Below are 15,032 nucleotides of genomic sequence, written 5' to 3'. Positions count from 1 at the left end.
CATGGATTCCAGCCACAGAGGAAGGTGGTTTATTATCATGACAGCAGCAGGAGCTGTGATGCTCCAGCTGAGCATGGTGACCGCAGACTGTGCTGCCCGCCCATGTCTGTGCACACCAAGGTGCAGGTGGTACCAAGGTTTAGCTGGTACGTGCTGTAGGGAGGAGAAACCTGCTTGCAGACATTTCATGGTTGTGCAGGGGATCTCAGTCTTGCTGAGTTCCTGCTGCATAAATTGTTTGAATGTGGCTGCTTTCATGTGGAGGACTTCAGGACTACCCTTTGCTTATTTATACTTAGATATTATAGGAAAAAGGGGTTATTTGTGTTAGAGTCTGCAGGTAATGCCATACAGATTTATGGCACAAGCTTGACAAGGAATGGCTGTCTTATTATCCAAACGATATAGGCAACATTACTGAAGGCAGGATTTAAAGCTATTTCAGAGTTACAGTAAAAATGTTTAGAATTTTTTATATATTTCTACACTTTGGTGGTGTTAGGGAAACTGAACTGCTTCCAGGTAGGGAATTCATTGTTAAGCAAAGCAATGCAAGTGAAACTAGGAGATACCTGCTTGCCCAAAATACAGGGAGAAGAAACTTCTCCTTTCACCTCCCTACAGACTTGACTGGAGTTTTAGGTCAGAGCACACAAAGAGCAGTGGGACTCACCTTTTCCCCTCTTCCTAAAGTAAATGCAATGGGATTAAAGGAGGGAAGGGCCAGAATGTTGCCAGTATCTCACTGCACACAGAGAGCTTAGTGGGATTCAGTCTCCCAGCTAAATAAGGAGTCTAGAGGAGCTATAATAAGGCTGGATTACAAAATAAGTATTTCTTATTTCCTCCCTAAGAGCTGCAGTCAAGATCACTTAAAATATTTAGGAAGCTAATCTGTCCATTACAATTACTGAGAGCAGCCTGAAATCTGATTTCTTCCCTTTTTTAACAGCAGTCCATCCTGAAAGTAGACCCCATGTCCCGAGTAGTTGTGAATCTTCACTGTGTCCTTAATTGTGCAGGTATGTGGATCTTTATGCCATGCAGGCAAGCCAGAGTTGAGCAGCAAGAAAGAGGGGGGCTCTGGTGGGAGCAGGAGTCCTTCCCCATCCTCCTGTGAGCAGTGCCCGTGAGCAGGCTTGCTGCGGAAGGCTGATGCTGCTGGACAAGGGGGAGGATGGACCCAACCCTTCTGTTCCAGGGCCAGCGTTTACAGTATGCAGCAATCAGCTGCAGGAAGAAATATGTAGCCTTCCTAACTCATTAATGCACCCAAAGCTTGCACTTCACAGGGCACAGCTGTGACACAATTTTAGTGTTCTATCGTATATGCACTATTTCAAAACTGTCTGATTATAGGTACTAGGATAAAACTCTCTCGATAATCTGACGTCTCTGGAGATTAGGACATATTTGTTTCCTGTTGGTACATATAGGCGTATCTTCCTTGCAGCCTTACTCAACTGGGTGATGTCTCCAGGCGTAACTGCAGCATTTTCAGAAATATCATGCCACTTATTTTCCTAGTGGAAAGTTCATTTGTGAAATCCTGGTTTGGGAAACAGTCAAATGACTGGAGATTTTGTAATTATATTTGGAATATCGGAATGCTAATATAGATTTCTCAAATGGCTATTTTGCTCGTCATTCAGTGATAATGTATTTGTCAAGCTACTTTCATACAATTAGAAAATGTGGCTAAAACACAATCTGCTTTTCAGGTAGCAGAGAATCAAAGCATGGTCATCAAGTAGTCTGTAGATCATGGATTATAACACAAGGTTTATTCAGAGCATAACATTCAAATACAATTAGATTTTCTTTTTGAGCAACTCACTACTCCCCTAAAATAAGAAGTAGCGAGGTAATAGCAATATTGCTAGTTCATTAAATATTATGACAGGTTTGATGGGATTTGGCAGTAGAGCACTCAGCTGATGGCATCCTTCCATTACTGAAAAAAACCCTTCATTTTTACTAATTAAAAAAAAGAAAACACCAAAAGGTTGTAGTCCTTGTTCCTCCAGAGAAGGGCTTGGGCTTGTGACCTAAAGGTACTGAAAAAATCTCTGCTAATGTGTGTGTGTGTGCATGGGAAACTGTAATTTCTAATGATAGCTGAATGTGGGAGTTTTTCTGTCAGTAATACTATCTGTCTCACAGGGGAGAGGAGAAGCCAACTCTATTTATAGTTCAGATTCACTGTCAAGTGCTATCTTTCACAACAGCTTTATAAATGGTGCAGGACAGATTCTCAACTGGCACAAGCGAGCAGAAAAAGAGAAGTCTTGCCAATTCATGTTAGTTGAGAGAGCTAGCGAAATCATCATGAGGGTCAGACAACACTTCAGAAACTCTCAGCAGCACTTCACCAAACTACTGTGACATGCGTTGGCAAGTACGAGCATTACTGTAGATGGTGTTTATCATGGCTCTGACCCTACACACCACCACCTCTGCTGCAAAGTCCTGTGCCCTGTGAGTAACCGGGACCGGCAGAGCCTGGCAGAAATAGTCAAAAACACTGGACGTGGAGAATACACTTCACAACAGGTAGACTCAGGAGTTAGGCTTCTTGTGCCATGGCGTTTTATAAATTCATCCAAAAAGTAACTTGTAATGGCCGTCCTCTTGTGCTCAGTGGAAAAATGCACATTAGGTGTACCATGGCAGGAGTAGCTTATCTTGGCTTTTAAACCAAACAGCTAAATAATTCAGTAACATCCTCCAAAGCACTTCGGTTACCTAGGAACCTAATGGCAGTTTACATGTAGGTAGATGTGGATAGGGATTCCGAGCCCCTGCGTGAGCATCTCAGGCTTTTTTCTTCTCCCCCTAAACTACCATGAATAAGACTTGGAGCTCCAGCACAGGAGAGTTAGTTAAGGCAAGTAAAAGCACTGCATGGGAGAGTAAGAGAAAATCACTTCTTAAAAATAGACTTGTGAAATGAGTCTTAGCCAAATGCATGGAAGATTTGACGTCTGTTTTCCTGCTAGTCATGTCTTGAATCAAATGAGATAGAACTGGTGGGAAATATTGTGAAAGCCCCATCCCAGGCTAGCCAGCATCCTCATGGTTCATCTGCTTAGTCACTCAGCTGTAGGAGACAGCTAGCTGCAGAAGGTCTCAAAGCAAAGTCTCTTATCTAACACCACCTTTTTTTTTTTTTTGATGTGCTGTTTCTCTCTTACTTTCCTGTTGGGACTGGCTGGCTTCTACTGATGAACTCTTCCTAGTCCCGAGGAGGGTTGATTGCACATGCTTGTGGTAGTGTCTTGAAGCTGATGTATGCAGTACCAAGAGCCTAGTCTCTGCAGCTCATGAGTCAGATGTGTTCGTTGTGAGCTTTTGGCAGTTTTTGTGGTGGGACAAGCCTAATGCTTCTTCTAGAGCTATTCTGCATTGGCATAGGAAGTGTTGATACCACAAGCCCCTGGGACTGGACCTGCTGAACTAATCCAGAAGCCAAAGGAGCCCTCTGAAGAGGCATGATAGTGATAGATCAGAGCCTCCGGTTGCACACCACTGCTGTTTTGATGGCTGATGGCAGCCACTTGCAGGTATTCAGGCTGGGAGATGCTGTTATTCCTAGGAGCTGAATGTTATACAGGGAGAGGAGAAATGTTTCTCTGGTATAGATAACCAGTGGTGCAGATACCCACAAATGAAACTGCCGTTAATTACTTTTTTGCCTTGCCAAGCACGTATGGATCCAGTGCTCCTCTGCTTTTTTTTTCCTACAGGGAAGATATCAGAAGTGCTGCCTCTGTGGGCATCAGTGTCATCTCTTCTGATCTGTTGGGCAGCATCAGCTACTCAGATCCTCCGAGACTAAGAATAAGTCAGCAGAGTTTTTCCTTGCCTTCCATTGCCACAAATAAGAAAATAACTTTTTCTTTGAGGATTAAGCGTGGTTGATTCACAGAGGTGTAGCATTTGCAAATAATTAAAACCGGATTTTCCTACAAAAGACCATAGTTTGCTGCTGTAGTTTTGGGAGCCTTTTCTGTCTTCCCATTTACATCGGGACTGACAAATATCCATCCATAGTCTCTTCAGAACAGTCAGGAATCAGTGCCTGGGCTCACTCCAAATGTACCTGTTATTTTCATGAGAAAGGTTGTCCTCATATCATACAACACTATAATGATGATCAGTTTTCCCTTCATTCATCTGATCAGTGTTTTAGTTGCCTTTATGCATCCTTCTGCATCCATCGGTTGAAGGTACAGTGAATTACCTTTCTTTTTCTATGCACAATAAGGCATTTAAGTGTGCAAGTAATTTAATCCACACCTGAAAACACTGGCAAAGAAGTTGCAGGTCAACTTAAAAATATTAGAAATACTTCAGTCAAGAATCGCTTCTTCCCTAAAGATTCATGCATTTAGGCACTAAGGTCTTTTCACGTACCATCCTTTCACTCACACAAAAACTCAACAAACCAAATGCATAGACCAGAATTTTAAAGTATTTTTGCTAGCGGAAATCATTCTTTATTTAAAGTGTGTTTACTACTTCATCGTACTACCCAATGTCTTCAAACCCACTGGATTTTATTACGTATGTTAGCTCATCAATTTTTTTCAAGCATATTTCTCAAAATCTGTAAGAATTATTCATTCCTTTTTATGTCAAAGAGCACTTTAAAGTATTTCTGTTGGCCTCACAACTTGAATGTTGTCGTGTGTGTTTACAAAGGAAAATTCCTTCCTAGTTACTTTGCTCCAGGACCTAGTTACTTTGCTCAGGGCTCAGAGCTCGATTTCTCAAGGACCAGAAGAAAGAAAGAAGGTCTCGTGTTGCTTAGATGTGCCGAGTTTTGCAATGCTGAGGACCCTTGCTTCTTGTGATTAGCGCTCAGCCCCTAGCACTTCACGTGGTAAAGATGGGATTCAAGTAAATTATTAACTGTCGGTTACAGTGGCTTGGTTTGTGCAACATTTGACGTTAAAACTGGCCCTTCTTCATCTGTGCACTTTGGAGCAAGACCAGGAACTAAATTTAGCCAGCCCTGGCTGCAGGGCGAGCGTAGCTGCTGGTCCTGCCCGCGGCACTCGCTGCGACCTGCTCTCCTTATCGGTTTACAAAGAGGGGAGCTTCCTGTTGATTTTCAGACTTTTTGAATGACATTCGGCAGGTTTGCTCTGCTCTTCTCATGTTTATTTAGACATAAGTGCAGTGCAGCCTTGCTTCTTATGCTTTTTTGGTTGCGGATAACTGCTGCTCAGCAGGGCAAGCAGCTACTCAGTTTAGCAAAAGAGCTGCAAAAAATAAAAAAAAGAAGGATGTTGAAGTTCTTATCTGCTTTTTAGTATTTAAGCCTCTAAAGTAACTGGATACCAGCTTTCAAGTTTTTTCTTCTAACTCTCACGTCTAGATCTTGATGATTTTTTAGAATAAACGGAGTCAGAAGTCTCACTCCAGGCACTGGAGACTGCAGCCACCAAAAACAGGTGAATTAGGAGTGGAGACTTCAGCGTTGCTGACTTTCAGTGTTTTTCTAGGTAGCAGCAGCAGGGTAGCAAAAAGGGCTTACGCCAGCTCTGTGTCACCAAGGCGTCCTCTCTGATCCAGTCCAACTAGCTATTCAACGTGTTTGAAGAGGACTAAGTCACCTTCCTGGCTGCATTCTGATGGTATCTCCAAACGTAACAGGTTGTCAGACTAGATTATATTTGTATCTTCTTGTCTGCAATGGTAATTTTGTTATTAATTTCCCTCTTTGATAAAAAGAGCTAATTAATTTTAAAGATGCAGCACTCTTGAATTGGTAAATTTTGAGACCATTTCAGTGGAGTACTGAAAATGCTGGGTTTTGTCCCAGAACAGACATAATGAGGTATTACTGACTCTGACATTTTGGGAAGCAATTTGTAAAAGAGAAATTCCTTTCAGCATTCACTATAGTTAGCAGTGATGAAGTGACAACTGAAAAAGCAACATGATAAGAGTCCCCTGCTGCAGCCTTTCCAAGCAAGAAATGGTGTTGCCTGTAGGGTCAAGTCAGAGCAGTGCTGCACGCACAATGACGGAAAATCACGCAGAACATGAAAGACTTCCTTCAAGGCAATTATCTGCATTTATATAACTTGGGTGATGTTTTTCTGTTTCTCCAGCAATGCAATCGGTCCCCTCGTCGCGCTCTGGCTTATCTACGAGCAACATGGTGTAATGCAAGAAGCGTCGACTCCTGTCTGGCTGCTGTTTTATGGAGGTGTTGGGATCTGTGTGGGTCTCTGGGTCTGGGGTAGAAGAGTTATCCAGACCATGGGTAAAGACCTCACTCCAATCACACCATCAAGGTAGGCGCACAGTTGTCGTTACGGTTTTGTGAACTTTGTGCGTGAACCAATCTGAGAAACTGCTGCTCCAGTATTTTGTTTGTAATGCAGTTTGCTGGATTTGCTGTGCTTTGATTTTAATGATAACCTGGCTTTGCCTTCTCTGTCTTTCTAAAAAATGAAAGAAAAGAAACAAGAAAAAGGAGAGAAAGAAAGAATGTGAAAAAGAGAGAAAAGAAAAACGATAATCCTGTAAACTAATACTGAATGCATTTGAGGCATAGAGGCCTACGTGAACAGCCTTCTGCTGATCACTTAATTAGCATGGCACAGGGTGCATTTGGAAACGGCAGGATTACAGTGGCTTTCCCAGTGCGCTTCAGACTATTAAAACCATATGTATTTATTACAGTAATTTTCGTCCTTAAGGCATACTCGACCTCTGCTGGTGCTTAACCAAATTACTAATTAGGCATGATTCACCGCAGCGTAGAGTAGTAAAAGTCCCTGACGCAATGAGCCGTGCAGCCGGGTTGCTACAGATGACTAGCCTGTGCCCTCCCCATTATTCACCCCTTCCTTGTTCTCTTAACTTATTCCTATGACAAAAATCGGTCGGAGATAAAACAGCCAAAAGAAGAAACGGGTAAGACTTTGGCACGCTGCACGGTATCAGTCCGAGCTGATGCAAAGAGTGATTGTGAAGTGTTTTCTTATGCTTCCTGCAGTGGATTCACTATTGAGTTGGCTTCGGCGTTCACAGTTGTGGTAGCTTCCAATGTTGGACTTCCTGTCAGTACTACACACTGCAAGGTATGCCTTTGCCCAGCGACTGCAGTCAAGGCAGTCTGGACTATTCATCTTAAAATTGTGCTGCTTGAACCAGCAGATAATGGCACAGTGAGGGGAAAACCGCTGCTTACAGAGGATGGCTAGGCAGAGGTGCATCAGCATGTCTCTGTCATGCCAGTGACACTGAAAAATAATCAGGCTTCCAAAAAATGCATTGGCGTTGTCACAATAAAGTCACTGCAGTTGGGCACAGAGTGAACTCCATAGCTGCAGTTAAATAAAAACAGCACTTACGAAATCATGACCTCAATTTTAAAGCAAACTATTACAAGGAAGAACGGTGCCATTTGAACCTGGTCGGGTAGTGTTTCTCCCTTGTTCAGAGGCTGCGCACCATTCATCATTTATACTTCACTTTCTTGATAAGTGCATGGCATGGGATTTCCTGCATATAACTCTTTTACTACAGGTTTTCCATCTGTCTTTTTTTTTATTTCTTCACAGTGGATTTTGCATTGAAGTAATGTGTGCGCTAACGGTACTTGTAGCCTCAAATGTGGGTATTCCAATAAGCTCCACCCATTGCAAGGTATTGGAGTTTGCAGTGATCACGTCAGTAAATCACATCACTAGGACAAACCATAACAAAATATGAGAGATGCCAATTGTTGCAGATTGCCTTCGCTATGCGATGCATCATGCAGACAGTGATCGCAAAATAGCGAGGACCGCTTCTAAAGCCAGTACGGCTAAGCAAAGTCAGCATTATAAGTAATTGCACAAAAGTCTGGAATGTCTTTCACCCTTACATGATCGCATTGAACTAATATAGATATATTAAAAAATGTAGATTTTTAGTTTGTGTGATCCCAGTTACATGTATTTTAGAGCCACCTACATGAAAAATACTGCTACATCATTAAGCTAATATTTTAATGTCGTCTTTTAAACTAACTTGTCCTCACTTTTGTGCATTATAATACATAATCTGGCCCTTGTAATTAGTTCTTTGATCAAGATTGTTGGCTTCTTTTTCGTTTGTTTGTTTTAAAAAAAAGACCAGTTTGAAGTGTAGATATAGGCTGGGTAATGAGCAGAAGTTAATTGTGTCATATGATATGCTGGGTGAGAAGACATTTATACCACTTGTAGGCAACAGGGAGCATGTGGATATTTTATACTGCTTGGACTCCCAAGCTCCCGGACTTGCAAAGCTCTCTGTATCCCTCACACTCTGGCAGGGCGTGAGGAAGACCCTCCAAAATCAGAGACCCCAGAGCAGCAAAGCCCCTCTACTTTGGGACGTACCACCAAGTCCAACAAGAGTCAGATCCTGTAGGATTTGCTACTGTGCCCTGGGGTCCTTGGAGCCCTTCCAGCTCTGGCTGGGGCTGGGGCAGGCAGGTTTTTGGGGCTAACTGCTCCACAGCATGGCAGGCGGGCTGGCAAGAAGCCGGGCATCCTTGCCTGTGACAGTGACCTGGTTTCCAGTGAAAGAGTTAATGAAATCCACACATCCTGCAAAATGCCCCAAGTTGGTTCAATTGGCCTTTTTCTAGTGAAAACCATTTCTTCAGAAAGCCTTCCTCTATTGCAAAAATCATTTCTTTCTTCTGCTGTAGAGCCCTTTGAGAAGCAGCCAAGACTGAGCTGCTCTGAAAGGCTGTTCGGATTTCCTGGCGTTGGCCAAACCCTGGTTCCTCTGAATCAAGCAGGGAGGGGAAAAATAATAACAACGTGATCCAATTCTAAAAGTGCTAGCCTGAAACCACTTCCCTCTAAGCTGACTGGTATATCAAATGCGTGATGAAGAATTTGCCAGGGAGAATAATACAGCTTTGATTATCCCGGTTGCGTGCCTCAAGCGCTTCTAGCCAACCGTTGTGAAAGAGAAAATACACTTTGGTGCAGACAAATAGACTGAATTTAAAAAGAAAATGTCTTGGAAGCCATAAGCTGATGAGAGGGCAGCATTAGGAGGGATTCATTGACTCAATGCAGTTAAAAACTTGGTAATTTCTAACTGCAAAGCAAAATAATTCTTATTAAAAATACTTCCATAAAAGCAGTTAATGTGGTTAGTCTGTGCCTGCTCCCTGTAGTTTGCTGTATCTCATTAGATGGATCATTCTTAATGGGAAGATCCACTTTGCAATAGGATTAGACTGTTCCAGGATGTCACATTATTAGAATTGGCTCTGTGTTTCAGGAAAATGAGATCCTGAGTTGAAAGATCCTAAGTGATCAACACAAGATAAAGCAAACACTTGCAACAGATGTATTTCTTGTTTTCATTGAGGGCCCAGTGAAGGAATAAAAGAACTACTATATATCATTTACTCCATGAAAAAATGCTTCTCTGAAAGTTCTGCCAGCCATTGAGACAGAAATGCCTTCTTAAAAATCAGCAGAAGAATTATTTTGCTCTAGAAATCAAAAAGAAAATGGGTTCAAGGTGAGCCTAGTCCTAAGCCTCTAGCCTCAGGGAGTGCGAATTATTCTTTTCCCCAACATTTGTTCCACAGCAAAATAACATTTGCTAAAGCAGGAGCCCTACCGAAGGGGTGTCAGTAAAGTGAACATACAGCAACTAGATAAATCAATGGGGAAGAAGGAGCAGCGTGAAACACCTTTGGTGGAGGGAGACCTTTTTGAGGTGAAATAATAGACTATAATGAAAAATGGAGGCCAAGTAGGAAGGAAAGCTCTGAGCAGCAGTTTTCAGGTCTTGGAGTAGATGTGGTGGCAAACTGGAGATTGGTAGCAGGCAGAAAGATTTGTCAAGCCCTCTCAGATCAGGAGTTGCATTTAGCCCTAAATCAGAGGCTTTGGTCTACATGAAGTAGGCACCACCTGATATGCCTGTCCTAAACCTACAGCCCAGCAGCTTTTCCACGCTTGGTGCCTGCTGATGAGAGCCTGAACTGTACCTTCATCCTTGCCACGAGTTAAAGGGGAGAGGAAAGTCCCTGTGAAAGCCTCCAAGTCCAGGGAGCCTGAGGGAAAGACCTAAACTTTTGAGCCTCCAAAGGAATTTCTGAGTTTGAACGTGGTTGTCACATTGCTCTGCCTGCACCTGTTCAACCTCCCCTGGGGTTTAGCCCTGAAAAGCTAGTGTGGTGTGAATGCATACCTTGCCTTTCTGCTGACCAGGTGGGCTAATGATCATACTGAATCTTACACATAGCGCCTGTTATTTATTCAAGGATACGAGATGTAGAAATAAAAAGGCATATCTCAGCTGTAACAGATTGAATGCGTTCACATATGGATAAAATTAGAGTGCAGGAGTTAAACGCTTTTTCTGTGCAAAAGCAACTTTGCTGAAGTCATACTGTCAGCTCTGTTTGTCTATTATGATTTTGGGGTTTTGCAAAATATTCTTTGTGTGGAATTATCGTGTTCTGTGTGTTATGATGATATGCCATGGCACAGGAACAAGAGAGCCAAAAGCATTTCTGTAATGCTTTAAGCAGAGCATACTGAAGGCAAACTGCACTGGTTTCAAACCGATCTCAAAGTAGATATCATCTGAAATTCTACAGATGGTGTAGTGTCCCAACACCCAAGTTTTAGCTACTCTCCTAACCTCTAGTCCATCAAAATCACTATTAATAAACTAAACTTTAATAATGTTTAAAACAGATTACCAATGCCATCATTGCTGATACCTTTTAAATTTCAGGAAGGACTCGGACATTATTGTACGTAGACTGTGGGCTTGCTCAATAAGCAATGCTTCTTGTTGCAAGCATGGCAGACAGATGCTAAGGATGTGCAAAATGTAAAGCAGAGCCTTACAGCTGAGCTGCTGAAAAACCAAACGCTGTTTCCTCGGGTTAATGCTTTGATACAGTCAGAAGTGTGGGGCTCCTCTTAGCTGGGCACCTCCTAGATACACTTACACCTCCTAAATACAGAATACCATATTGTCTGCTCAAGGGATATTCAGGTTAAATATTATCTAACAGATTTTCTTATTGGATCAAGCTTTAGACCAAGGCCTTTTCAGTCCTAGAATATCAAGTTTAGTTTTTCCTTCTTCTGTTACATGCACTTTTCAGAGTCTTATTTCCCTAGAGTTACAGGGTCTTCCACAGAGAACTCTTTTCTCCAAAAAGAAAGGTTAAGCAGTAGTTAGAAGTTAAATAGGGGTTAACAAAAGATGCGGATTGACTATTGCTGTCCATTCTCTCCCTGCTTCCCTGTCCTCCCAGCATTTACCATTTTCCTGGCTCTGCACATGGGGACCAGCCCATCTTCTAATCTATAGGCAGGGGCTGATACTCCCATTAAGAAAACAAGCAGGGAAGAGGAGGCAGGGATGGCATTTCAGGGAGCACAGCCCAGCTGTGTCTTGGGAGTTTCCTTTCCTTCAAAACAGGATATTCTTTCCACGTTTCTTGCTGCTTTACTGTGTGCTTTGAATAGACTTGCACTGACTTTTTTGTTAACGGCATTGAGGGCCACTTCTAAGGCAGGAAGAAAATGCAGCATTTCTGAAGTTTTTGCATAATTTTTCACCAGAAATGTTTTTCTCAGCCTGTTTTTTTCTTAAAAAAATAACATGCGGGGGTTATACCCGAGCTTATTAACTGAAAATACATTTGAAGGAAGAAAAGGTTTGCCCATGCCACAGTGTGTTTTGTCTTCAAGAACACTGACCTACCCAGCTGCCCAGGTAGCAGTGCCTTTGAAAATTAATTTGGTGGTTTATCCATTCTCCACCTGAAGCCAGACCTCTTGAAGTCCATGCAATTGTCATGCCCTATAGCATCAGGCTGATATCTTTGCCCACAGGGAGGATTTTAGTTCTGGATGCTTTGTTTGGCTGGCTGGTCCAGCAGGGCTGCTTTGCCTCGGGGGGCTTGGGCTGATGGGTTTGATGTAGGCCAGCTGTACTGGGTCTAACCTTGTGCTGTCTGTCTGCCCCCTGCCAAGCTGCCATTGCTGTTACAGGGTGGGCTCAGCTACTTACATCATCGTTGCTGTCCTGTTTATAGCCCACAGTATTGAAATATATAGGTACTGTCTGGAGTCAGCTCCGTATGCCAGGCTATAAGCTGCAGAGGTTCAGCAGCTGCTGGGTGAACAGGTAGGAGGGACATCCCAAGCCAGCAAGAGGACAGGCAGGTGGGATGGGAACCATACTAACTATCCCAACTCGCCCCATGCCACGCTCTCCAGCAGAGCCTTAAAAACAACTTTCCTGGTGTTTTCGTTGTTTAGACTGCAGTTTGGCCACACTCGGTGGACGCTTGCCCTCTCCCCTACAGACTGACTCAGGTGCTGGGCTGGTGGAGGGCTGCCTCGGTTGCACTCATGGCTAATCTGGGGGCTAGCAGGGCAGAGAAAAACCCACAAATGTATTTATTCTCCTTTGAGTGACCCCAAGACACATGAAGAACAGGAGATCATTGAAAAATAAAGGTTAAAGCACCCTGGAATTGTTGCCCTCCTGCCACCCCACCAGAACAGAGCCATGATCATCAGTGGCTCCTTTATCTAGAGCATCGCTTGGTATCAGCTGACTGGCATTGGTGTGGCTGTGGGCATGTTACGGGCGCTCGGACCTACCGCTCACATCTTGTCTCCCTCCCTCTTCCCTGTGCCCCCAAGGTCGGCTCCGTGGTGGCCGTCGGCTGGATCCGCTCCAAGAAGGCCGTTGACTGGCGCCTTTTCCGCAACATCTTCCTGGCGTGGTTTGTGACTGTGCCGGTGGCCGGCTTGTTCAGCGCTGGGGTGATGGCGCTGCTGACGTACGGGATCCTGCCTTACGTCTGAAGAGCCTCCTCCGCTGGAAGAGGAGAAACGACTGAGTTACTACCAGGGGAGGAGCATTCCCGTAGAAGAACCAGTCGGAGAGGATCCATCTTCCATATCTAACTTCCTATCTACTGTACATAACAATGTGTCATATTGGTGACATGGTGATGTGGTGCCATTTCTTATATATTAAAGAAATATATATGCATATAGTAGGTAACAATACCTAAGTTATATTATCAGTGGGGTGAAAATAATTGCCTAGAATTTAATATTTAGTAAAATTTGTACATAGTGTATCATTTTGGTGGTAATTTTTTAATCTTTTGAAGAAGAGTATGGATTAGGAAATGTTTCTTGTCCATTTGATATAAGAAGAAGCGAGGTACAGGACTGCATAACACATGAATTTTTTTAAAGCTATTAAGATACTGGAACAAAATAAAATGTGCAGAAGTGCTTTTCATAACTTTGTTCATATCATATTGATCTTTGTGTATCATAGCGTGATGGTTATGGCTGTGTAAATACTTACAAACAGTAACTTTTAAATGGTGCATTTCCCTTATATATTTTGGATAAGAAAGTTTAGGAAGTACCAAAGAAGCAGGGGAATAGCTTGCCAATATTACCTTGTTGTCTACACGTGTGGGCATGTGTTGTGTTTCCCCACCTCTAATTCAACGCTGTTTTCACCAAGCTCCTGTCAGCAAGGCTGGGATAGTACTGTTCATGTCTTAATGTAACTTTAAAAAAAAAAAAAAAAAAGCAGCACACTAAAAAGTTAGTTCTCGTTACCTAGTATGCAGACCACGGTTCTCCACGTTAGCTGATAGTAGACTGCCTTCATTTTGTGGGTTGAAGCATCTCACTGCTCACCTTCTACCTTTCCCCTTCAAGTCTCAGCTCCCGGTTGGCCTGCTATCAATTCCAGCGGGAGAACAGAACAATGGTCTCCCTTTTTTCTGTCCATCCAGCCACATCCACACACTCTCAGGTACAGGAGCGGGACCGTGGGGTGCTCGGCACCCCCACGTACAGAAGCAAAGGGCAGCAGCAGGTAGGAAACAGGCTTAGCCCTGGTTTTGTTGTTGAAGGTATGGGTGCCTGTGGGAGTGCTGACCCGCGCAGGGGCTGGTGTGAGGAGCATGGCAAGGATGGGAGCAGATGCTGGGTTCCCCCCGGCGACTCCCATCCCACGCCACAGCCTGTCAGTCTCCCACCATGCTGCCATGGTGGCACAAGGAGGGGGTGGAAACCTGGCCCTGCATGGGTGGAGTTTGTGTGGTAGCCGGCACTTGGGATGAGATTTTTTTTCATGGCAGCTCAGGGGGAAATGGCTAGCTACATCCCCTGCACAGCTTTGGAAAGCACATTTGGGTGAAGGTTACTGTTTCATGGGTGGGAGGCAAAGGGCAAGGGGTGCCCAGTGGAGGTTGGGAATCTCTTACTGTTTAAATGCTGCTAAAATTTTGATAAAGAGTTCTTGGTACTCCATTGTGACTTTTCCATTGGTCATTCATACTAAATTTATAATAAAAAGATAAACAGCCCCTATTACCGTTTGCCTCTTTGTTTTTTCAAGCATTATTTGGCCATGCCAGATGTAATGGGAAGGCTCCACCAGCAGCTAAAGCTTACGACTTGGCATCTGCCGCCTTGTGTTTTTTGTCGGGGTCAGCAGGGGTGAAACCCTGTTCTGTGTGGCGCTAACAAAACCTCCTTTTTCCTCCTGCCGTCCTGGCAGCCCCAGCACCCAGCCCTTGCTCTGCCGGGGCTTTGGCTCATGGGCATCTCCCCAGCAAGCTTTGGGAGCTCGGGGGCTGCTTTGGATGCATTCACTGGGCACTCACTGGCTCTGACTGCCTCCCTAACCCAACTCGCCTTTTTTGGGGCTCTGTAAGCATCCCTGTCGCTGCAGCACCGTAGCACTCTGTTTCCAATCCCTCTGAAACCCAAGAACCATGATATAAATAGTGCTGGCTATCGGGTGGGACCGATGGGCAGCGGCTGAGTGACCAGAGCATCCAGTAATCGCACGAAGACAATTTGGGACTTGTGAAAAAAGGTGTAAGAACAAACCCTATCTTAGTACTTGCATGAACAAATGCCTGCCCAGTGGCCCAGCAGCTTGCCACCTTGTTTTATCTACAGAGACAAACCAGACTTCTCTTCACCACCGGGCTG

At 43.9% G+C, this 15,032-nt stretch overlaps 1 protein-coding gene across 6 annotated transcripts in view; it reads left to right on the top strand.

Moving 5' to 3' along the window:
* SLC20A2 (solute carrier family 20 member 2) overlaps positions 1 to 14,402 on the top strand; it is a 58,083-nt gene extending 43,681 nt beyond the window's left edge. For 3 of the 6 annotated variants that reach the window (XM_064450130.1, XM_064450129.1, XM_064450131.1), the window contains 3 exons: positions 6,123 to 6,308; positions 7,016 to 7,100; positions 12,699 to 14,402. In XM_064450130.1, coding sequence (XP_064306200.1) covers positions 6,123 to 6,308; positions 7,016 to 7,100; positions 12,699 to 12,863 — 436 coding nt within the window. In that variant the 3' untranslated portion in view covers positions 12,864 to 14,402. Of the gene's footprint in view, positions 1 to 6,122; positions 6,309 to 7,015; positions 7,101 to 7,583; positions 7,669 to 12,698 lie in introns of all 6 variants that reach the window. The other 3 variants (XR_010372730.1, XM_064450132.1, XM_064450134.1) reach the window with 3 other exon arrangements.
* The last annotated feature ends 630 nt before the right edge of the window (positions 14,403 to 15,032 follow it).

The sequence above is a fragment of the Phalacrocorax carbo genome, chromosome 4 (assembly GCF_963921805.1).
Source record: "Phalacrocorax carbo chromosome 4, bPhaCar2.1, whole genome shotgun sequence".
Classification (NCBI taxonomy): Eukaryota; Metazoa; Chordata; class Aves; order Suliformes; family Phalacrocoracidae; genus Phalacrocorax; species Phalacrocorax carbo.
The sequence above is the reverse complement of the archived record's forward strand: the minus strand, read 5'-3'. Positions and strand labels throughout refer to the sequence as shown.